General features: G+C 55.6%; 1 protein-coding gene across 1 annotated transcript in view; it reads left to right on the top strand.

The window, feature by feature from the left end:
- WHRN (whirlin) overlaps positions 1 to 24092 on the top strand; it is a 29174-nt gene that overhangs the window by 2085 nt on the left and 2997 nt on the right. The window contains exons 2-10 of the mRNA XM_021414153.1: positions 7668 to 7883; positions 12125 to 12250; positions 17047 to 17249; positions 17586 to 17622; positions 18436 to 18648; positions 18744 to 18956; positions 20234 to 20266; positions 23285 to 23356; positions 23692 to 24090. Of these exons, the coding sequence (XP_021269828.1) occupies positions 7668 to 7883; positions 12125 to 12250; positions 17047 to 17249; positions 17586 to 17622; positions 18436 to 18648; positions 18744 to 18956; positions 20234 to 20266; positions 23285 to 23356; positions 23692 to 24090 (1512 nt within the window). The remainder of the gene's footprint in view (positions 1 to 7667; positions 7884 to 12124; positions 12251 to 17046; positions 17250 to 17585; positions 17623 to 18435; positions 18649 to 18743; positions 18957 to 20233; positions 20267 to 23284; positions 23357 to 23691; positions 24091 to 24092) is intronic.

Genomic DNA, 24092 nt, shown 5'->3' with positions numbered 1-24092 from the left:
ACCCAAGCTTGGGTTTCCTTGAGACAAACCCCCAGCTGTGCGGTGCTCTCCCAAGCGCTGCCTGCCTGCTTCTCTGTGCCATGATGCTGTGGCTCTCTGCAAAGGAACACATCCTCGTGCTGCGTTTCCACCTCAGCTGTCCTGCAGTGTGAAGCTGTCCGTCTGTGGCAGCCTTGCTGTGCAGGGCAGCACGGTGCTGTGTGTGTGTGTGGGGGGGGGGGGCTGTCAGAGCTCAATGCTCGGGGTGTGAGAGGATGGCAGAGCTCAGGAGCCCCTGCTCCTCTGCACCCTGAACCTGCTGCAGGGCACGGCAGAGCGGCGTGGGGATGCTCTGCACAGCGCGATGGGGCCGTAGGTATTTTAGTGAAAATTAGATCCACTTACAATTTCTTTTTTTCTTTTCTTTTTAAATGACAAGATTAGCTAAGCACTCCAAATCAATTCACTTAATGACCGCCTTGGTAACCTTTATGCAAGCAGCAGTGTTTTACGGCTTGGCTGCTTGGTGCTTTCTCTTTCATCCAACTCAAAATTAAATGACTCCATTACAATTAGGGCCCCATCATCCTGGCGTTCAGGACTGCACTTCAGACAAAGATCACTGTCAGTTGAAATGTGGCGTAAGGGACAGAGCTTGTGTTGTCTGCTGTATCTTTGGAAGGCAGTTGGCTTCCATCAGCCTTGCTACGGTGTGCACCTGATTGCAGCAGAAGTGCTGAAAGTTTGTGTTAATAAGCTGTAATGTTCTGTCCAGAGCAGCTGAGGTGCTTGCAGAAGATGCAGAGAAATGGCAGAGATGTGCAGCCCTGAGCAGAGAACAATTCCACCTTCCGGGCAGCTTACAGAAAAGCAAATTGTATTTTCAGTGCTTCTTCTGACAGCCAATTAATTGATTATCATTGTGGGACTTATTTGCTGTCGTCGGTGATCCCACACCGTGCTGCGTGTGCCATGGAGCAGCTGGCAGGCATGGATGCAGCCCGGTTCCTTGGGGTTTTAACCCCCTGCGCCCTGGGAATGGGGTCCTGAGTGGAGAATGGGGAGGCAATGCCTTGCCCCTTGGTTCTGTAAGAGTATCAGCCTTGTTGCTTTCAACAAGGGAAAAAAGGGGGAAGGGAGGAGCTCACCCTGGGACTTGGAGGCATCTGCATTTCAAATCGTTGCAATGCTCTGTACAGGGAAGGGCTCCTGGTGCTGTCACAGTGGTGCTGATGGTGCCCTGGGGCCGAGGGTTGGCGGTGAGCTAATTGAGCCTATCAAATTAATATCGTGTGCGAGGTGGCTTGGGGTGAGCGTGTGCGTATGGAGCATCCCTGGCCCTGCTGCAGCGGGGATTTGGCTGCTGTACTGCTGCATGCCTCAGTGGGAAGCTGGTGGGCTTCCCTTCGTTCCACCAGCCCTAATGACATGAAGTGCTGTACTGATGCAGGAGATTCGGCTGAGGTCCTTATTTTCTCCGCTCACAGTGCGAGGATGCTCTCACTGGCTCCTTCAGTGGGGCCGGTATTGCTGGGGGCATCCTTAGTTCTGAGAGTACAATAAATGGGATTTGCTGCTCTGGTTGTAAATAAGTAGTTCTGCCTCACAAAGATAACCCAAAGGACAAAGCCCATCCCTCCGTTAGAGGAAAACAAAAGCACCGGTGTGCGGCACAGCCCGAGAGTTCAAGTATCTCTTACTCTGCTCCTCTGTCCTCGGGGAGGATGATGGATTTCCTTGACACTTCCCTCAATGCCACGTCTCCTCGGTGAATTATTGGGCTCTAAATCCCCTCTCCTGAGCTGACAGCGTGTCTGCTGGAGCCATGTGGCTGCGGTGGGCGCAGTGCGTGCTGCTGTCACCGCTGCCTGCAGCTCCTCTGCTCCTGCCCAGTGCCCGGGTGCTGCGCTCAGGAGCTGAGCCCCGGGGAGGTGCGGGGCTCTGTGTTGTGCCAGCGCTGCTTCTCGGCTCATTTACCCTCATGGATTCTTTCAGAGTTCTTTTTTCCCCGGGTAACTAACCGTCTCCAGGCAGTATGGGGTTTGCGGACGCTGCTTGTGTTATTTATTGCTTCTTGGCGCGCAGGGGAAAGAGCAGAAAGGAGTTTGCTTTTATCTGGATTGTTGTTCGGAAAGCACGGAGCGGCGATGCGGAGCTCTTGCTGCTGCTGAGGCCGCCTGGAGCCGTGCGAGGGGTGCACGGGGCAGTGCCCGGCTCTGCGGGGGGGGCCGTGCCAGCGGGGTGTCCCTGGAGCTGAGTTCTCCTCTGCCCTTCCCAGGTGACGGGGACGCAGGTTCCTGATGCCCCGGGGCTAACTGCCTGCCGTCCCAATTACGCATCCATTTACATCGATTTGCATAAGCACCTCTCGTTGAAAACCAAACTGCTGTCCCCTTTTGCCTTGCAAGAGGGAGAGCGGTTGGGCTGAGCCTCCTGCGGGTCCCGTCTGCTCTGCCGAGGAGTCCACCTCACCCCTCCATCCCTCTGTGCCCACCTCCCATCCCGCACTCCACCCGGGGTGCCTCTGCTCCCCTCCTTCTGCCCGTGCACCGCTTCTCTTCCTCTCTGCCCGCAGAGGAGCCGTGCACCCGGCACTCCTCCATCTCCCCGTGTAAGGTCCCAGCCCGGGCCCCGCAGCCCCCACCCCCCAGAGCGCCCACAGGGACCGCTCCATCCCCGCTGCCGCTCGGCTGGGAGCGAGCCGGGCTGAGCAAAACCAAGCTCAAAGGCTGGGGAGCATCCCAGCCTCGCTCAGGAGGCAGCGTTCAGACAAACTTCTGCGATTCGCTCCCTCGGTGATGCTGGAGCTCGCTGTGCAGCTCCCTCTGCCTCCCTCCTGTGGCATCTCTGCGTTCCTCTCCCCTTAACGCTTCGCTCGGTTTTGCTTTTTGGGTGTTTTTGTGGGTTTTTTGTTTCTTTTTTTTTCCCCCCAAGCCTCTACCTTGCTACTTTTTGGAACTGGTGCGTTGCTTTGATGACGGATAACCCCCACGCTGACCCTTGCAGCTCACAGATGGAGCGAGCGCTTGGATGCCCGCTACCCGAGCAGCCCCAAGTCGATTATTTTTGGAAGCAAGCAGCTTGCTTCTGCAGCGAGGGGGAGGATGGCTCCGAGTTAATGCCGCTTGTTTCAAACTGCGATCTACCCACTAAGAGAATGGCTCGGAATGGATTGCTCATTTCATTAGCGGCGGAGGCAAGCGAGTGGGCTGCATCCGTACGAGACGGGCGCTTCAGTCAGGCTGCCAGAGGAGCGCTGCTGATTAATTGCCATTCAGCTCTGACATCTATGTTCCTACCGGGGGATTTCTGAAGGCCCAGGAGATGCTTTTTACGCAGCCTTCAGCTTTCCAGCTCCCCCAGAGTGGGAAGGGCAAGGGGAGAAGGGGAAAGCCCTCCACAGCGTGAGAGCAGCGTTGAGGTGCCGGCGTTACAGCCTTCACACCGTGGTCTTCACATGAGTAACAGATGAGGCAAAGCCAAATCACTCTGAGCCTGGAGCGGAGCACGGCGATGTGCTGCAGGGCCCTGGGGAGGTGAGGGCTGTGCTGATGCCGCAGTGGGATTAAGGAGGTGGAATTATTTTATTTAATGGTCCACTGCAAATGGGTTCGGTTTAGTGCGCCCATCAAACAACGCGCTCTGCCAAGAGCTTGCAGGCTGGATGCTGCTGCTGAGGGGGCATCTCTGGAATCGCTGGGCTTCAGAATGCGTGTGCCTGGGGGGAGCAGCTCTCCCTGTGTGCATCCCACCCACAGCCCGTCCTTTCTCTCCATGAGCCCCGCGGGGCAGAAGCCTGATGGCTTGCAGGAGGAGTGCAATGGTGAAGACCTGCACCGAGGGCTGGGGCAGCTGGCCTAAAGCCATGCTCAGGTGGGCGTTGGGGTCGTGTGCAAGCATGTTCCAGCAGGCCCGGGGGGAGAAATGAGTGTGGTGGGGCTGGGCAATGGTTCCTGCTGGTTGCTTGGCATTCAGGGAGAGCAGCTGGAAAATGGATGCTGTCCTCTGCCATGGATATATGGCCCTTCTGCACTCCTTTCCCTGCTGAAGAAGCTGCCTGTGTGGTCTATATGGATAGATTAGTGCCTTTGGCCCCAGATCCATTTATGCAGTATCTCTACACCCGAAGCACTTTCTATTATCAGAAGCCTTCAACCTCCACCTCATCCCGAAGCTGTTTTTGCTGGGGCAGCCCAGCATCCAGCTGAGAGCTGCAGTGCTGGGGGCGGGCCCTGGGGGTCCTGCTCAGTGCAGGGGGGAACAGAGCAAAGAGGAGAGAGAGGTTCTCCCCATGCAGGAAGATGGAGAGTCACCCTGTCCACTCAGAGCTCACTGAGGGGTGCCTCTGTCTCTGGCCGTGCTATGGGAGCTGCTCCCATTTGGCTCACGGATGCCTCATGCTGCAGCTCTGCTGCCAAGTGCTTCGTTAAGGTCTGGTTCGCTGTGTGGATGTGCTGGGGCTCCATAGGCCTGCGCCAGGTCTCGTTCCTGTGCCTGCTGTGCTTCATTATGGAATGTGTGCCGTTAGCTGAGGGAGAATGCTGCTTCCATCCTCATCCCTGCTCTCGTGCCCTCCTCCCCGCACAGGGGCTGGGCTTTGGCTTCTAAAACTGCAGGTCCCACCAGCTGGGGAATCTCTGCAGCCAGTGTATTTACCCCCTGAGCTGGCACAAGCTGAGGCTTATCTTAAAAGTACAAATAAAGAATCTTCTCAAGCTGGTGGAAGCTCACGAGTCTGTTCTTATAAATAAATTCAGCTACAAATGTGCTTTGCTGGCTGGATCTCGGAGCTACATCCACAGAGGCTTCAATACCTTCTCACTTAAGCTACGTGTGTGAAGGCTGGGGCTGGAAAAGAACGTCCCCTCCCTTCCTTTGGAAGGAGCCAGGGGCTGGTGCTGCTGGCAATTATGTTATATAGCTCTAAACATCCAGCCTAGGCAACAGGGTGTTCTACAGATGTGTTTGCTGGTGGGAGGAGGCTGATTAATTTGCCGTCTCCAGTAATTAACTTCTCTGCAAAATGCTGCAACTGGGAGGGAGTCAGCAGTGAGTTGGTAGTGGGAGCCTCGTGCCTGTGGAGGGAAGGGCACACAGAGCAGTTTCATCAGAACTCAAGCTGAAACCGTGCTGGATTCCCATTGGGTCTGGCTGCTTCTAGCAAAAGCAGCACTGGGATTGCAGGACTAAATTCTTTCTTTTTTTTTTTTTCCTTTCTCTCCTGTTTTTTTTTTCATTCTTCGTTCAACTGGAATAGGGCTGCAGGGATAGGACTCTGCCTCATGAGCGTGGTCCAGTCTGACCCGAGCTCCAGTGACCTGGGCAGCAGCACCGAGAGTGCTGTGATGTCTGCTTTGCACCACCCATAAAGCAGCAATGCCTTTTGGCACAGGGTCTCAGTGAAATGGAGAATGAACGGGGCCAGGGATCCTCATGCCATGGGACAAATCTCAGTGCTGCCAAGCAGGGGTATTCCAAGCAGCCATCCTTGTGCTCCAGCAGGGTCCCAGGCCCTGCCAGCTCCTGCTCTTGTGTCTCCTCTTCCACCCAGGCTGCTCTGTCCCCGTGGTGCTCGGCTGTCACCTGCATGCATAAAACATCTCCCTGCTGCAGGAGAACCCATCTCCTGTGGCCTCACCAGCAGAGCTGCAAGGGGATGTGAGAAGCCCCGTGTAAATCCCTGGCCTCTCATCCCTGGAAAGTTTGCTGCGTCTGTTTCTTGACCGCCTCCAGAGACAGTGACTGCCCCCTCCACGGGCAGCCTGTTCCAATGCCTGACCTCTGTTTTGGGGAATAAGTTTTTCCTAATGTCCAACCTGAACCTCCTCTGGAGCAACATAAGGCCATCACCTCTCATCCAAGCCCCACGTCACCACAGCCTCCTTTCAGGAGTTGTAGAGTGTGATGAGGTCTCCCCTGAGCTCCTCTTCTCCACATTGACCCATCCCAGCTCCCTCAGCTGCTCCCCATCACATTTGTGCTCCAGATCCCATCCTGCTCCTGCACTGCTGCTGACACAGGCCACGATGCCATTGGCCTTCTCGACCACCCGGGCTCACTGCTGGCTCATGTTCAGCCAGCTGTTAGCTCACACCCCCAGGTCCTTTTTCTTCACGCATCTTTTCAGAGCCTGTAGCATTGCCTGGGCTTGTTGTGACCCAAGTGCAGTACCCAGCACTTCTTTGTGTTGAACTTCGTCCCATTCAACTTGATCTTTGGTCTCAGCCCATTGATCAGCCTATCCAGATCCTTCTGTAGGGCCTTCCTACCTCCAGGCAGATCCACACTTCCCCCCAGCTTGGTGTTCTCTCCAAACATACTGAGGGTGCATGCAATCCCCTTGCCCAAGGTGCTGACTGCTACCTGTGGCATTTTGCTATCCTGGGTAATGCTGCTGAGGGCTCTGCTGGGGTCCTGTCATGTCTTGGGAGGCGCAGGCTGAGCTCACCATGGGGCGGTGCAGCCCCCGTGGCTGGGGAAGCTATGGGACATAGAAGTGCTCTGATGGGGCTGCAGGTTTCACAGCCCTCGTTTCAGCTCTCCAGGCATGTGGTGACCTTGGGAGCATATGACGGCCTGGCAGCCAAGCTGCTGTATGTGAGCTGGATCCTTCAGCACTGGCAGGGAGGAGCAGGAGTGATGCCAGGCTGGAGCTGGGACCCGGCCAGCCCAGCATTTCTGATGACATTCCTTTTTGCCCAAGAGCTGCCGGCGTTAGTTCTTCACTGTCACGAGCTTTGCTCGGCAGCTGCTCTGCTCAGTGCGGAGAGGAGACCTTGCAGGGGCAGCTCATCAGAAGGACGCACGTATGGAAAAATACAAAGCAGCTCCTTTCTGAGAGCAGTTCCTGAGCGCTGATGTTCTTGAGGCCTCGGAGGGATCAGCACTTCCAGCTGTCCCCGGAGAGCTCCTATAATGTTAATGTTATTTTAATAAAAGCGATGTCAGCTCCTCGCAGTGAAAGGTGGGGAGGCAGGGGAGCACTGCAAATGGCTTTATCTGCATCTCAAGGCCATCTTGGTGCATGCTGTCCTGAATAGATTTATGTATTTGTTAATGGCTGTGCTCATTAATTGCTGGCTTGTTCTGGGAGGGCAGATGGTGAGATCACAGAATCATAGCATGGCTTGGGTTGGAAGGGACCTCAAAGATCACGCAGCTTGAACCCCTATGCTGCAGGCAGGGTTGCCAGCCTCTAGATGGCTGAATTTCTGGGAGTGCTGTCCGTGTCTGCTGAAGGCATCAGGAGCCTTGCCAAAGATGGAGCCTGGGACCAGGCTGGGGGGACCAGTAGTGCTGCTGTCCCCAAGCACTGAGCCCATTCAGAGGCTGCAGAGAAGGCTCACTCCGGGATTCAGCCCACGCTGGGGTTCCCTCCAGGCATGTTGCTGCCCAGCCACAACTATACATGGCTTCTTCCGCCCTTCACTTGCTGATGGGGAGAGCGTATTTCCTCTGTCATCGACAGCAGCATGGCCTGGGCACCACTGTAGTTCAAGAGAACATAAAAATCCAAGCAGTTTCACTGGCTTCTTCTGCTGCTCATTACATTCTGTAGGTGTGCAGAGTAGCTTGACATCTTTCAGCCTCGAGGAAGGACAAAGCCGTGTCACTCCGGGGCCCCAGGGCAGATTGTCTTTCCCCATCCGTAGGCATTCACCCCCTCTTCTCTCTGGCTTCTCTCCCAGGTCCTGAAAGGCTGCAAGAAGCTGAACCTGTCTGTCCATTCGGTGGGACGCATCCCGGGGGGCTATGTCACCAACCACATCTACACCTGGGTGGACCCGCAGGGCCGCAGTGTGTCCCCGCCGACGGGGCTGCCACACCACCAGAACAGCACGCTGCGCAGGGACGGCGAGAAGAGGAGCCACCTCCAGCTCCTGCAGGAGGGAGATGAGAAGAAGGTGAGCAAGGGGAGCAGCACAGGCCCGTCCTAAGTTACCTGCTGCCATGCAGGTGCCAACCGCCTTCACCGCCCATGCGATTTTTGCTTCCTTGTGTGCTGGGAAGGCTTGGGATGGAGGGGTAGATGCTCTGCGAGGTGGTGGATAGGGAACCTGTTGGTCCTGTGCAAGAAGGAGATGCTATTGCCTCTCTGCTGCTTATGGGATATTCAGGTAGTGTCATGTGAGTGAGCAGCCTAAAGGCATGGAGTTACCCGAGCCTCCACACTTCCATCTTGTCATCTAGAGATCACTCTGGCTGTCCCCTGCACTTCGAATGTGTGTCCTCAGCTCAGCCTGGGAAGGCTGTAAGGGAGCTGTAAGCTGGAGGCTCCCACCTCAGCCAGAGAGGGGAAAATCTAATACAGGATGAGGCAGTTTGCTGTTGAAATATTCATGCTGGCCACAAGGGAGTAGGGCCTATTATTTTTTACTTTAAAGAGGAGAGAAAAGCAACTGCTGCTGGCTTGCTGATGTCCCCCACCCCCTACCTCTCAGTGTCACCTTGATGCAGCCCCAGCAGAGCAGATAGGCTCTTTGAAGCTGCAGGCAGGAGGTGTTGCTCTGCACGTCGTTCCTTTGCTGCTTGCTGGATATCAGCATGCAAGCCTGCAGCTGTGTGAGCCCCTTTCCAGTGTCGGGTGTGCAGGGAGATGTGGTGCAGGGCTTGGATGCTTTTGCACCAACTCACTCCCAAGGTGCGAGGGGCCCCGTCTCCGGGTTGCCCTATGTGACACATTCAGGCCTGGACCTGGCTGTAGGATGTGGCTCCCAGGAGGGGCTGTCCTCGTGCTGGGCTGTGCTGCTCTGGTGCCGTTGCTGTGATGCCTTTTTGTGGCAGAGAACTGGGGAGATCTGCCAGCCTGCAATGCCCAGGCTTCGTGGCGCTCCCAGCTCGTGGCATGCTGCCTTCAGCAGCTCCTTGCCAAGCTGGGAGTAGCTCTCTGCCTGGCTTTCCCCTGATCTCTGCTCATTCTTCCGCTCCCTGGCACGACCCTTAAATGACCAGGGCACTTCTGTGTCCAAAGCGTCCTGCTTTGCCAGCTGGCAGTGAAAGCAAACCCCACCATGATCACGATCCATGATGGAGAGGGGTTATTTGGTGTGAGTGCCTGTGCCACGGGGCAGAGCCTGTGCCTCAGGCACCAATGAGCAGAATCACTTTGTCCTGACTTTACCGTACACCCCCGAGAGATGAACCCGTCCCATAACAGGGGAATGGTCTGCCTCTACCTTTTCTATTATTATTATTATTATGTTTGTATGTACATTGCTGCTATAATTGGGATCATTCCGTTCACAAATATCATGCAAATGAATGCATCGTACCCCTGGTTAATTCAGCACAGTCAGCTGGAATTGACAGGTGCCCCCGAGGGCTGTTTGATTTCTGGATGTTTTCACTTTCTAAGGGAGAGGCTGGGGATTAGTGCGTGCTTCCCCCCCCCACCCCCTCTGCTATTTCTCATTGATCTGAATGTCCTGGAACACATATGCCAAAGCTTTCAAGCAGGCGCTGTTTGGGGAAGTGCAGCGGATCGGATTTTAGCCCTGCAGCAGGAGGATGTAAAACCAGAAAGTTTGTTAATGCGTTGCCACAGTTCAGCGAATCTGCGGCGCTGCTGTAGTTAAGGCGATGCTTCCAGTTTTGGCAAGGTTAAATTCAAGGTTGGCAGAGGCATCCCACGCTCATCAGGCAACGGAGATGTCCCTGCCTGCCTCGGGCCCCCCAGGTGAAGTAGCCAGGGGCGGTGGGCGGCACGAGCTGGAAACAAAGAGCAGCAGAACGCTGCTGAGATGTCCCTGCAGCCATCAGGCCACAGCCCCTCAGCACCACCCCAACCATGCACGCCCGCTCCTTGCTGGGGAGACGGGACCTGCTTGCTGCGGTCACCCTGAGCTTCAGAGCAATCATCGTGCAATCATTACGGTTAGGAAAGATCTCTAAGGTTGTCTCGTCCGATCACCAGCCAGTCCCACCGTGCGCCCTGACCCCGTCCTGCAGTGCCACAGCTGCACGGTTCTTAAAACCACCCCCCGGGGACGGAGACCCCGCCACCCCCTGGGCATCCTGTTTCAATGCGTTACCATTCTTTTGCAGGAGATATTTTTCCCAAGATCCAACCTGAGCTGCCCCCGGTGCAACTCGAGGCCGTTCCCGTTGATGTTTATGATCTGTCCAGACTCGCACGCTCTGGGTTTTGACAATAGCAAAGACCACTTAGGCTGTGAATTGTCATTGTTGTGCTTCTGGGATTGACAGCTTGTTTCATTAAAAGCACTTTGGAAACCATCAGCCAGCAAAAACCCATAGGTGCTGCTGAGCTGGGAGGAGGAAAAAATGCTCTGCAAATGTTGGGCTGCTAATTCCCTAAGAAATGGCATTTCATTGACTGAATCCTTGCTCTAATGTGCTGATTGCCAGGGGAACTGCTTATTCCTTTATGTTTTTGGTGCAGGAGAAGAAAGAAAAAACATAAGCATAGAAGAGAATGTCTCTTTGCCTCCAGGCAGCTTTGTATTCAAAAGTAGCTATATTACCAAAAAAAAAACCGAAACAAAAAAAAATCCAAAAAGGAGAAATACATCTGTGATATCATTGCATGGCTTGGATGTTTGTGAGAGGCTGATGGTGACTACTTGAGCATGAAGGATAATAGATGCAGGCGAGATGAGGACGGATTTCTTTCTGTTAGATGGCAGTGATGTTTTCCACGCACTGCTCCCCGCATCTCTTGCAGTTTGCCTGCTCTGGCCTTGCTGGGGTTTGCAGCCCGGGCTGCTGAGGATGCGTGGTCACCTCCCCACTCACCTGCAGTTTTCCTGCTGCTCCCAGCCCTGCTGGGTCCCGCACTGGCCCTGAGAGCTGTGCTCACACATCGTGCTGTGTGGATGTGAGGCAGCTTGGGAAGCGCTTTCCTTGGGAATCAGGAGGGAAGACGAGCGCTGCGAGCCCCTGAGTGCTGTTCTTGTTGTGACAGTGGTGGCATGGAAATAGCTGTCGGCGTGGGTGAAGCCTTCTCAGTCTCTCACACGACTGAGTTGTACTGATGTGCAGCACTTCGTGTCCCAAAGCGCTTTTTCCCGATGGTGGAATTCAATCTGACTGCAGGTCATCTCATGCACCCGGAGAAAAGAAATCCCATGCGAGAATCAGCTCAGAGCCAATCCCTGATCAGTTCTGTTCTTTGCCTCCTGTGCTCCGCAGCCCCATCCCGCCCTGCAGCGTGGGCTTATGGGTCCAGCAGGCATCCTCAATGGGGCACAGCCCTGGGCGTGGGGCAGCTGAGGAGGTGGTGCCAACCCCACAGCATCCCAGCAGCATTCCCTGGCTTGCAGGGAGGGAGGCCTTTCAGACCCTGATTGCTCGGGCTCTGCGCGTTGCTTTCCGCTTGCTGCTCCTCGAGTCCGGGTTTGGTGCGTGCAGACATGAAGCAGCACCTGCAGCAGCGCTGTGCTGAGAATCTTTCATTGGATCCGATGACATCAGGGTGGGGAGAGCTCAGCCCCCAAGCCCCTCGGGGAGGTGTTGAAAGGAAATGGAAATATTTGGATTGAGCTTCGAGCAGCGCTGGCAAATGTGCTTATAGCTGAGGGATGCGTAGAAGGAGGGGCAGTGAGGTCAGCGCCGGGCTGTTTTCACTCTGAGCCGTGGTCGTGTGTGCTTTGCTGCATTTCTGCCACGTGGATTTAAATGAAAAATGGGGAATTTTGGAAATGCATGGCGAAGGCATGGCGCAGAAATTATAGTGGGAGGGAAACCCTGAATGCTGTTAGGGCAGACGGGGAAAAGGGGAGGATTTTGGAAAAGCTGAATATTGTTCTGGTTTAAAGCAACGCAGTTAAACTTTTTATAATGTAATTGTTCTATTAGAGCAACGTGTTGATGCAAATAAAGGGTTCAAATGCCCTTGATTTGCACGGGCAGATGCTGTGCTGGGGGTAGGCAGCCTGCTCGGCCCTGCTCTCTGCCCTCCCTGCAGGGACACGGAAACGTGGGGAAGCTGAGCTGGGCTGCTCCCAGCCTGGATGGATGCAGGTAATTATTGGGTGGATGGACAAGCCCATGGAGCCATGGGAGAATTACACCTGGGAGTCCTGGTGACGGCACAAGGACACGGCTGTGCTCGGAGGCACGGAGCTGCGATGCTGCTGGGCAGCCCTCGGGTGACGTGTGAGTGTCTGTTCCTCCTCCTCTGCAGGTGAACCTGGTCCTGAACGAGGGGAAGTCCCTGGGGCTCATGATCCGAGGAGGGGCAGAGTACTCCTTGGGCATCTACATCACCGGCGTGGACAAGGGGTCCGAGGCGGAGAGCACTGGCTTGAAGGTAAGAGTGAAGCCGAGCGGGCTGGGGAGGGATGGAGAGCTCCAGCTGTAGCACGGGGCAGTGCTGGCACACAGCTGCGGGGCTATCAGTGCAAGGCAAGTGCTGCATTTCTGGGGATGGCAGGTGAAGAAAGTCACCATCACCTCCCTGAGCTGGCAGGAAAGCATTTTCCATTAGCCTTCTTGGTCCTGTGCCCTCTCCTTGCATCTCACATCCAACCCTGCTAGGTTTGGGGCCAGGGTGTGCACAAGGTGCTCCCTGTGCCTGCAGGGCTGTGCTTGGCTGCTCGGTGTGAGGCGGCCGGACTCGCCGTGGTGCAAGCAGGTGTGTGCTGCTTTCATCCTGCAGTGCTGGCATTTGCAAGGATCGTGTCCTAGCAAGCAGAAGCAGCAGGGTCACCCTCGGGGTGATCAATCAGCAGCCTAACCTGGTGTGGCTTCCAGGCGGGTTCCTAAAGGATGCTCTGTGCAATCGCATCGTGCACTTCTGCTTTCTGCAGCGCAATCCCGTGGGCTCCGAGCACCAGCTCCTTCCCTGCTCCTCGTGTCAGTCTGTCTGGATGGACACTGAACTCCCTAGCGTTCCCTCAGTGCACTGAAGTGGTGCTGGACTGCTGAACACTGGGGGATAATCCCAGTATTCAACAATGTGGGCACCTGGTGGCACCAGCTGGGCGCTGAGCTCACTGCAGTCCTCTTTATAGACAGAGGAGAGAGAGGGAGATGTTTGCTGGGGGAACCCAAACAATTCTGCATTTACTCATCCTCCTCAGGCTCCTGCTTCTCCTATGGAGGGAAGAACTGATGCTAAACGTGATTGCCAGAGAATGCATTGCTCTCCAAAACAGGAGCGCTGTGTTTTGCTGTGTGGGCTCAGCTGGAGCTGGCTGGAGCTGCCTTCTCAAGCAGTGGGTTCTTCTGGGGGTTTCAGCTGCTGCCTCTGATGCCAGGATGTACTTTTTGCTCACCACATACATCGGAATTGTTTTGGCAGTGGGTAATTAGTTACAGCCCTTTTCGGTGTTACCCTGGGGACAGAGAATAAAACGCCATTTAATGAGCTGCTGAAGCTGGTGCCTGGTCCCCAAGCCCCAGGGATGCTCTGTGTGCTGTCACAGATTGACAGTGACCTTGGGAAGCGTGCTGCCAGTTCAGCTCTGCAGTCAGCACTGGCTCCCTTGTTGGTAGCGTTGGCCTCTTGATGGGGTAGGGACCTTAGGAAATCTCTCTCTGGCATAGAGCCATGTCTTTATCCTCTCCTTTTGGCTGCTTTTATGCCATGTTTGGCATAACCATAACTGGTGTGGGTGCTCTGGGTATGGACGGTCCCTGTATATGGTCCTGGCAGCAGCCTGGCACACCAGCGTCCTGTAAGCATCGAGGGGGAAGAAAGATGCTCTGGGGCAAAGGGATGAGCAAAACAAAGCCAGCCAAGAAGCCAAGACTCGGCAACATCGTTTTGCATAAAGCATCTGCTAAATTATTTGCATTATTTGCTGGCAGCCAAAGTGACCCCACGTGGGGAACGCCCAGCAGCTGCCGGCAGGACACGGGCTGCAGCGCTGCAGCCGCTCCGGAATTAAATATTCCCCCCTCGGCCTCGGCCTCCTTCATGTTTATTCATTCCTGAAACTTCTGACAGCCCGTTTTCTTGGGGCACGTTGGAGACGTGAGGCCGAAGGACGCGGGCTGGCAGGATGCGTGCTCCCAGCTCTGGGCTCTGGGCTCCTCCTGGTGTGCGTGGCAGATGAGCTCGCCCTGCTGCTGCCCGTGGCTCCGCTCGTCCCTGTTTCTTCTGCATTCGTATTGTTTGCTTTCCCGGTGTTGCATTGCAGATTTCAGGTAGCTTTCTTTGAGCAAACGGCTCGGTATGGGGTTTGCAGCACAGAGGCTGGGGTAGAAGGGGGTTGCTATGATCCATATGCACCCATAGACAAGAGAAGGAGAGAAAAAACACAGGCTCTAAATAAGAAGTGAATGATTTTACATCGTCGGCGGCGTTCACCAAGCTGCCTCTTGCATTTTGAGGCCCGCAGACGAATGAAGATAGTGCAAAACAACGCATGAAAAAGAAAGGGAATGAGCCACAGAGCAAAGAGTGCAGGGAGGAGGTGCATGGCTGCATGTACAGGGCCCGACCTCTGCACCAAGGGCAGCACTGGAGGCGGTGCAGTGTCCCCAGTCTGGAGGCAGGCATCACCGAGAACCTCTCCCTGGAACACTGAGAGCAATGGCATTTCTGTGTCTTCCAGTAGAGCTGCTTTGTGTCTGACTGTGCCTTCTTTTATTCACTGCATCATCTGGGCAGGCTGCTTTGCAGTCTTCAGGCTGCCCAGTGATTCCTTATCTGCCCTTCAGCAGCAGTTACCTTTGCTGGGTCTTCTTTCCCCCTCCAGGGAGGTGCTCGCTTCCTTGTGCTTTGTGCCTGCTTGCTCTCACCCAGTGCTCAGGCAGCAGCAGGTTGGGGCGGCCTTGTGCTGGGCTCTGCTCTGAGCATGGGAGAGCAGAGATTTCTTGTCTCCCTGCTTGCCAGCTCCTCCTGGCTTGCTTTCGAGGGGAGAAGCTGAAGAGTGAGCGGAGCGTTAAATCTAACTGCCTTGGACCAAAGAATCATGAAAGTTTAATCCCCGATATAGGAAACTATTAAAGATTCATAACCGCAATAAAACTTCCTAATTGAATTTGGGTTTTGGTGGCTTCGGTGCTGCAGCAAAGTCCCTCCCGTTGCCTTGCCTAGTGCACTGAGGAGCTGTGGGAGATGTCTTCCCAGCCTCACCACGCGCTCATGGGGCAAACAAGAGCCCTTGGCTTCTCCTTGTTGCCACCATTATTTTACAGAGCTCCATCAAGTCCCGACACGTCATCTCTTCTCTAAATTGATCAGGCCTAATCTTTTCGATCTGTCCTCTCACGGGCACCTTCATTGCCACGAGGCATCGTTTCCCTTCTCTGGAACTTTCCATTTTCTTTCCTTCCTGCTGGCCAGGCAGGGATGTACCCAGGGGATGCACTGAGAGCAAGGTCACGCCTTTGGGTATCGCCATTACCCTCATTTTAGAGCTGTTCTTGAGACGTTTCTCACCACGGTTTCCTATCACACTTTTTTTTGCTGCAGGTTTGCTCGGTCCTTCTCAAATCACAGCTGCGTGCTGAGCTGCACAGCTCCTTCAGCTGTGTCTGCTCTGGTTGTTTCAGAGGCTTCCTCACATCTTGGCCAGTTCCAAGGTCCTGCCTGCTTCTTCAGAGCACCTTTACCAGCTCCTTCCTGCCTGAACTAACCCAAATAGTTGAGTGATGCTGGTAGATCTTGACTCTCCACTGGCCTTGCTTTCACATTGCTGCTACAGGCATAGAATGATAGAATGGCTTAGGTTGGAAGGAACCTTAAATATCACCTTGTTCTGATGTCCTGCCATGGGCTGGGTGCCCCCCAGCATTTCAGGCTCCCCATGGTCCCTTCCAGCCTGGCCTTGGGCACCTCCAGGGGTGGGGCACCCATGGCTTCTCTGAGCAAAAAAAGCATCCTAGGATCTTCTTCCCCTCTCCTTCCCACTTCCAGGCTATTCAGTAATCCTCAGGTTCTCCAACTCCTTCTATGTCTCCTTACGGCTTCTCAGGGAGATCCTGTGCCATCCGCTAGCTCTGCATCTATTTTTGCAAGAAGAAGCGGAAAGATCTCCACGTTCACCTGCATGCAGAGCAGTGCCCGGTGCCCTGCAGCCTTTCTGTGCCCCTGGATGGATCACGGCTCCAAGGGCTTCTCCAGCAAAGCTCTGGCTTGTGCTGGGGGGAGCTTGGGTGCCAGCAGGGTCAGAGCCCAATGCAGGTGGCTTGGCAGCTGTGGGTTGTGTCCTGCTGGAGCAAATGGAAGAGTCTTGAGAATTAACCCCAGTCCTCTGAGGCTTCCTCGAGCCAGCAGCAGAATGAGACAGACTGAGCTGCAGAGTTTATATTGACTCTCTGTGTTACTCCTTCAGCCTCAGAAGCTCTTCCCCCCTCCCTCTTTTCTCCTTTTCTCCTCCAAGATGGGGTGAGTTATTTAAAGAACTGTCTCGTTCTGCTTGCATTGCGGCATAAAGAAAATAAGATTGCATTTTGACAGAGCTGAGCAGAAGCCTGTGGTTAAGCAAAGATATGAAAGAGCAGTTTCAAAGAGGTGGCTTATCAGAAACAGGGTGAATTTTGATATGGGAGTGAGAAGTGCGCGGAATGCCCTAGAAGCAGAGAGCACTTGGGACAAAGGGAAAAATGCCAGATGCGTGCTGTGCTTTGAACACGGCCTGACTATCGGGAAGCCCCAGCATACAACAAAGGCCTGGCTGCAAAATGAAAGTTCGTGGGAGCAGCTGGGGAGGAAATGGGAGGAGAGGAGAGGAGAACCCCCAGCTGTCCCACATCCCACAGCACGCAAAGAGCTGGAGGCTCTGGGAAGGATCTCAAGTGAACCCTCCATGCTGCACGTGGATGTGAGGTTTGGAGCTCAGCAGGAAGTGTGGGGCTGTATATTCACTGGGGTTCTTCCTAATCAAGCAGGGGTCTGCAAATCCAGTTAATGGAGGGGACTTGACAGGTGAGCCTGACTTGGGATCCTAAATAGCTCCTCCAGGCTTCACAGCCAGGTCCATTACTGGCTGTTGGCTTGGTCTCCAGCCAGCAGCATTTGGATCCTCTCCCTCATCTCTGTTATATCTCCAGTTGCTGTGGCCCTAGCTTGGTGGGGCAGACTGAGTAGCTCCTCCTCAGTGGGAAAGGAACGCGCACGGTGCCTGCCAGCCTCACCCTGCCCTTGCTCTGCAGGTAGGAGACCAAATCCTGGAGGTGAATGGCAGGAGCTTCCTCAGCATCCCACACGACGAGGCGGTGAAGCTGCTCAAGTCCTCCCGCCACCTCATCATGACGGTGAAGGACATCGGGAGGCTGCCCCATGCCCGCACCACCGTGGACGAGACCAGGTGGATAGCGAGCTCCCAGATCGGGGAGACCCTCGTCAGCTCCACGGGGTAAGTGCTTGGTACAGCCCCACAGGGGTGCAGAGCGCAGAGCTGGTGCAGAGTCCATGGGGGCTGCGCAGAGATGTAGGGCGGGTGTAGAGCAGCACCACATCCTCTGCCATGAGATGCTGGGAGCCTCACGCCTTGGCCAGCTGTCTCTGGGAGCATCCCCAGTGCTTAGCTGTGTGGCTGCCGTATCTGGTGCTCACAGACAGCACCTCTACACGGTGGATCAAGGCTGGACATCGTGGGAGCTTTCCCCCATTAGCTTACGGGCATCCAGGGTGTAGAACAGGTGATGAGTGATGGGCACACGGTGCTGACTGATCTTCTCCCTCCTCGCAGGGTGGTGGGCGATCACGCTGCGGAGGCGACAGCCAGGGTAAGAGCTGCCACAGCCCTTCCTAAAAAAATAGCCGTCATCATCTTTCCCATGGGAGGGAAGCAGCCAGCCGGACCCTGCCCAGCGCTGTGCCTGCAGCTCTGCCTCAGCCTGCCCTGTCCAAGCAACCCTTGGCAAAGCGTGCTCCTTTTAAATGGAAATGAAGCCGTGAGGTTTCGCAGGTGGCTCACACTGATAATGGCTTCATGCTGTTTGCTTGGCAAAACACCTCCCCAGCCTCAGCTCCTTCTAGTGTCCTGGGATAGCCCGGGTCTTGTATGGCCTCATACCCCTGCAGTGTGACAGTGCTGCTAGATAGAAATCCCTCCCAGAGGAGAAAGCAGCCAGATGTCTCTGAGACCCCTTTGGTGTTGGTGACTCCTTCTTCACCGGAGTCTGCTTGGAGCTTGTGGCTGGGACAGAAGTTCGTGTTACCCAAGGTGGGAAGCTCAGCCCTCCCTCATGGCATCGGTTCCCCCAGCTCTGCCAGGGAGAAATGCAGCCTGCTGTTAGCTCAGTGGCAGCTCAGGGGGCAGTGTCCGTGCCTGCTGAGCAGAGCTGGGAAGCTGTTTATTCAACTGATGCATAATCTCCTGGCTGAGTTACTCAGACACGGAGCAGGTGGCTGTGCTGGTGACTCCTTGGGGTAACCAAAGCATTGCTTTTCCTTCCTGCTTCCCAGCATTGCCGCAGGTGATGTGAGAGCAGCAGGCAGCTGGGGCTGGTGGGCGCTGGGACCATTCTGGGCACTGCTGTCGGCCGCTGAGTTCTCAGTGTCCCAGGCCAAAGCCAATCTCCCGTCTTCTTCCACAGCCCGTGTTCTACCGGGGCCTGGCTGGCTCGCAGGTGACGCTGAGCAGCATGGTGAACCAGACCCGGGTCATGCTGGAGGAGCAGGCGAGGCACCTGCTGAACGAGCAGGAGCGGGCCACCATGGGCTACTACCTGGATGAGTACAAGGAAGGCCACATCTCCGTGGATGCTCTGGTCATGGCGCTCTTCGAGCTGCTCAACACGCACGCGAAGGTGAGCCCCGAGCAGCGGCGCTGGGATGGGTCGTCACATCCTGGGAGTGTGGTCAGGCTCCGACCTCTCTCTGCCTGTCTGTCTGCCTGGCCCAGTTCTCGCTGCTCTCGGAGGTGCGGGGTGTGATCTCCCCGCAAGACCTCGATCGCTTCGACAACCTGGTGCTGAAGAGAGAGATCGAGTCCATGAAAGCCCGGCAGCCTGCGGGACCCAGCACCGGCACCGACTCCTACTCCATGATGTCCTACAGTGACACCATCTCCTCCTCCAGCAGCCACTTCACCTCTACAACCGTCAGCTCAGCCCGGGTAAGCCTCTTCCAGCGGTTCCTTCACCTTTCAGCTCCTGCTCCCGGCAGCCCTAGACCAAGCTCACATCCCTTAAGGGATTTCACGTCCCTAAAGGCATTTCCCAAGGCATTTCCCCAGCGTGCAGTCTGCTTCCCCAAGGGATTCCTCCAAAGCTTTCCTTATCCCCTTACAGGGTGTGAGGGACTCACCTCTCCTGGCTGCAGGCTGTATCACAGCACCCTGCTTTTAGAGGCAGGGGAAAAGCAGACAGCGTCCTAGAGAGGCAGGAAAGTGATGGTTTTGTGCTGGCTTTAAAAAGGGCACAGCCTTGCTCTGAGAGTCCTTTGCCCCATCCATTTGCCTTGCAGCAGAGAGATGGGGGCTAACCCAGCTGGAAGGAGTGCTGGGAAGGGGGTAATTTGTAGGGTGACATTGCAACGTGTGCTCCATGCCCCCGAGACATGATACCCCCAGGGGCTGAGCATTGCTTTGTCCTCAGGGAGGGAGCAAGTCTGCTTCCACCCAGGACTTCCACTGTGCAGTGTGGGCTGCAGCCAGGCAGGAACCCCTGCAACGTTCCACTGTCGCCCCACGCCTGCCAGCTCTTGGTTTCCCATTCTAAACCATCTCCTCAGAGGGGCAGGCTGCCTGCTCCCGTCCCAGTGGGCCCAGCACTCAGGCCAGCTGCACCCTGCCCCAGCCCCTGCCCGCTCCCCAGTGCTGAGCAGCAGCACTCCCACGCCTCGCTGCCAGGCCCTCGTTGCACGCACCATCTAATTAAGTCATCGCCATCACCCCAGAGCGTGCCGGCGCGCAGACCCGAAATTAATTTCCTCGCTGTAAAATGCCTTTCATCATAAATGCATTAGCAACCTTGGAAATTAAAACCTTCTTGGAAAGAACAGATGATGAGGGGCTTTCTGCTCCTCTGGCAGCGAGCAGAGCAGCCCACGTGCGGGGCGGCTGGAGCTGTGCTTTGGGGGCCTGGCAAGCACAGCCCATGGGCAGAGGTCTGGCGAGGGGCTCTGGGTGGATGGATGCTTATCTCAGCTAGCAGGGGGGAGGGAAGAGGCACAGAGCTCGCAAACCTTGCTCTGCTGCTGCTCTCCCCGGCAGCCTTCACGTTCAGCACGGACACAGCTGGGTGTGGGTACTGCAGGGTGTGGGCATGCGGGAGGAGGGATCCGTTGTGCTGGGATTTGCTTGTCTGCCTTGTTTGGTTCGGCGTCCTCCCTGACGTTCTGTTTTCGCTTTTGTGCTTGTTTTCATCTGCTTTTCCCCTCGCACGTCCCCAGGAGCGGCTCTTGTGGCTAATAGACCTGATGGAGGTAGGGGCTGCCGGTGGGGGTGGGGAGCGCTGGGCCCATAGCAGGTGGGCTGTGAGTGCGTGTGATGTGCATGGGGCCGGGGGGGGGGCAGACCCCTCCAGGGGCCAGCACGCATCTCAGCCACGCCAGCAGCCGCCTCGTTTCTCCCAGCTCTGCTTTTCCTTCCCGTGGCTCTGCAGGGCTGTAGGTTTTAGGGCTGCAGCGTGGGTAAGGCTCAGCCGTGAGCCAAACCCGACTGGTGCCAGCATCCTGCTTGCACTAAAGCCCCACGTGCCACCGGCAGCTCGAGGCTGGGCTTTTGCAAAGCCCAACAGCACTGATGTCTGAGAGTTTTCCTTGCAGACCTTGTAAGGAAAAGGTCTCTACAAGCATCTGTGGAGGAGGGATCCTTTGGGACACAGGTTTCTTTGGTTTCACGGGCAAAGTCGGTGACACCAGAGCGGGCTCCATCCTGGGTTGGTGGGCAAACATGCCACAAACAGCCAGTATGGGGTTGGCCGGGACCCATCAGGACGTGACATGAAGTGCTTTTATCCCAGGATTCTTGAAGGGTGCTTGGAGATAAGACTAAGTCTTGTTTGATTGTGCCACCCACTGGTTGGTTGTCTGAGTATCATCACCACCCGCTGTAAATGGGGGATTTTGATCTCAGGATGAGACCTACAAAGCAGAGGTTAATTGTAGACCGCAGTAATGTGATGCAGCTTGTCTGATCAGAGCAGCGTGAATTTCTAATTTGCTTGCAACCAAGGCAGTCCTTAAGGGACTTTGTTCCTGCCACCTGCCCCAGCCCTCATTGTTAGGATTAAGGAATTAAGGAGATCTCTGTTGATTTCATTTTTCCTTTCCGCTACCTCCTAACAAATACACCGCCATCCAAACACACCGCCATCCAAGTGCCACAGCCTGACTCCATACAAGCTGGCTCGCTCCCAGCTCCACGAAGCTGCAGGACTGGGTGCACTGCAGTAACTCAGCTCATTTGTCAGCCTCTGTCATCGTGCTCCCTGTCTCCAGCAGTAAGGAGAGGATGGCGGTGTGGAGTCCTGAGCTGTTCCTCTCTCTGGAAAGTGAACCCCAAGCACAAGAGTCTGCAGCCTCCTTGGCATCCAGCAGATGGTCTCCATGTCCCCAAAGAGAGCAGAATGGGAGCAGAGGAACAAGGGCCCTGCTGCACTTTCTGTGGGTCCAGCACCAGTTGCCTCTCCAGCCCCACCTGTCCCATTACAGGGCTGTGCCAGCTCCCGCTTTGCTCTGACCCATCCAGGACAGGCACCATCATCCCATGTGGACGGCTGCTGTGTGCTTTGTGCTGCCGTGTCACCCCCAGAGCATCCAAAGTCTGAGATGTCTGTGCTCAGCACCTGGGCCTTTTGCAGACCTGGGCTCCCAGGCTCCTCCATCTCCATCCTCAGACCCTGCAGAGGCATGGGAGAGGGGGAGAGGGGGAAAGCTGGGCTGCTGCTCAAGCTGGCGCAGTTATTTGAAAGCTAAACCCTGTGGGAGTAGGGCTATGTGGCTCTGCAAAGCTCTTGTTAGCAGTAACTGGAAAATAAGGGACTCATTTGGAGCGGTGAGGTTAATTAAAGGCTGATCTGTACTCCCCGGAGGGGGGGGGGGGGTGGTTTCTCCACCGCATAATCTGCAAATGGAAACTGTTGGAGGCAGGCTGAGGCTGGGGAAGGCAGAGCTGGAGAAGGAAGAGCTCAGGGGCAGAGATGAGGTTCCCCTGAAGCTGGTCAGCCCTGCCCTGCCCTGCCCTCGTGCCAGGCACTCAAACCAGCGTGGTCCTTCTGGGCTCGCAGGAGCAGTTCTTCATCATTTTAGTTGGGCTGCTCTTGAAATAGCCCTACCTGTCTCCTCCTCCAGCCTCAGATATGTGCTATCATGGCAGAGCTTGGATTCTCACAGCCCTGTGGTGCACCAGATCCGGCCGAAGCCTCCTGGTTCTATTGCTGCTGCCACAGCTGCCTTCAGCCCTGCCTTGCCACAGTAACCCAGTGGGGAGGGGATTTTTCTCTTTCAAAAGCCACCTTCCTCTGCACTGGATTGAACTGGTGGCAACATCAGCCCTCATCAGAGCAAGCAGCAGACTCGCAGGCTGGTCGTTTCCCTGTTGCTCTTGGAACAAGCCATTTCCCTGAGCTCTCCATCTCCAGGGTTCCTTCTGAAGCCACGGAGATAAAAGCACTTTGCATCAATGTTTTTGCTGCTTCTCTAATGCTTTTAATTGTCTCCCGTGTCTATTTTGGGACGCTACCATCTCCCAGGCACAGCAGTAGCCTCCAGCAGATGGGCAAAATGCAGATGCACCAGCTTTTCAACTAATCAGTTGTTTATCCTGCAATAAATAACACGCAGTTAAACACAAACTGTGCCCTGCCCGTTGCAGCACAGATGAGGACACAGCCCCTTGAATGCAGTGGGGAGGCAGGCAGCCCCCGCTGAACAGCAGCGGTCCCCTCGGGTCCTGGAGGTGCTGGGGACCTGCAGCACGCTGGGTGTTTTCTCCGTCTTTCTCCAGCCAGGACACATTCTGAGCTGTGTTCTGACATTTTCTAGTGACATTTTGACTCTCAAACGGTGGCAGCAGCTTCTGTTTGCATTGAGACTGACTGCTCTGCTTTGCGGAGGAGGGAAATTTTGTCTTTTTCGTTGCTCGTCTCCCGGGGAAGATCCAGGGACTGAACCTGCAGCCCTCAGAGCTCGTTCCTCCCCTCCCTCCAAATTAAACACAGGGAGCTGAGGTTTGGGTGCAGAGGAGCCCGCTGCCTTGCTGCAGAGGAGGATGCCCTGCAGGCCGGGCTCACAGCACATTCAGGGCACTTTATTAACTTGGGAGAGGCCGTTTCCCAACAGTGCTGTTTGCTTGTATGGTGTGTGATTCTGTGGGTGAAGGATGCTTGCAGGGGGTTTAGGCAATGCCCTTCATCACTCTGCACGTTCCCTGTTGCGCTGGCATTCCAGTGATCTCTTGCTGCTGCTGTGACCAGGTTTTCTCTGCCTTTGCCTTGCCAGAACACATCAGAATTGGAGGGAGGTGGAGACTGCCAGCAGAGCAGCATCAACACGCTGCCGGACATCTCGCTGGTAAGACAGCACGCCGTGCTGCTGTGCCTGAAGTTATTGATGATACTCAGTGTTGCCCCGGGTTCTGTAGCAGTTTGCTCTATCACCAACCCCTGGTGCCACTGCAGTTGCTGAAGTAAAGCGATTAAACTGCTTTGGAAGAAGGATTCAGGATGTTCTGAGTAAGAGTTGCATCTGTGCTTACAAGCACCAGGCAAAAGTTGGGTGGTTTTTGTCCCCTAATTGTCCTCATTTGTGAGTCATATTGCCAGTACCATCAGAAAGATATTTCTGTGCAAACCAGCCACTTTAGTGGTGCCCTGGGTGGGTGACTGGCTCTGTTCTTGCTTTGCCAGGATGACCTCTCGTCCTTCCCGGAGGAACCCCCCAACTTCAAGCCTCCCCCTCCTCCCACAGCCCCCCAGATGCTGGATCCCTCCGCTGCCCAGCACAGAAACCCAGGGAAGGACAAACCCAAGCGCCCTTCCTCCGAGTCCTCCCAGTCAGGCCTCTTCTTTGTGGCCCCCCGAAACCCCACGCCCCCTCCGAGCCACTCCGAGAAGGACACCATCAGCGTGGCCTCCACCGCCACCACCTCCACCGAGGAGTCCGCCCCGAGCGCCATCTACGCCACCATTTCCCCGGCCCCGCGCGGCTCCCGACGGCAAATGGACGCGCAGCTCTCCCTGCTCAGCCATCCCCCCATCGGCCCCTTCCCCAGGGTGCAGTCCCCCTCCAGGCTGACCAGCCCCGCTGC

Source organism: Numida meleagris, chromosome 16 (assembly GCF_002078875.1).
Source record: "Numida meleagris isolate 19003 breed g44 Domestic line chromosome 16, NumMel1.0, whole genome shotgun sequence".
In the NCBI taxonomy this organism is placed as follows: domain Eukaryota; kingdom Metazoa; phylum Chordata; class Aves; order Galliformes; family Numididae; genus Numida; species Numida meleagris.
The sequence above is the reverse complement of the archived record's forward strand: the minus strand, read 5'-3'. Positions and strand labels throughout refer to the sequence as shown.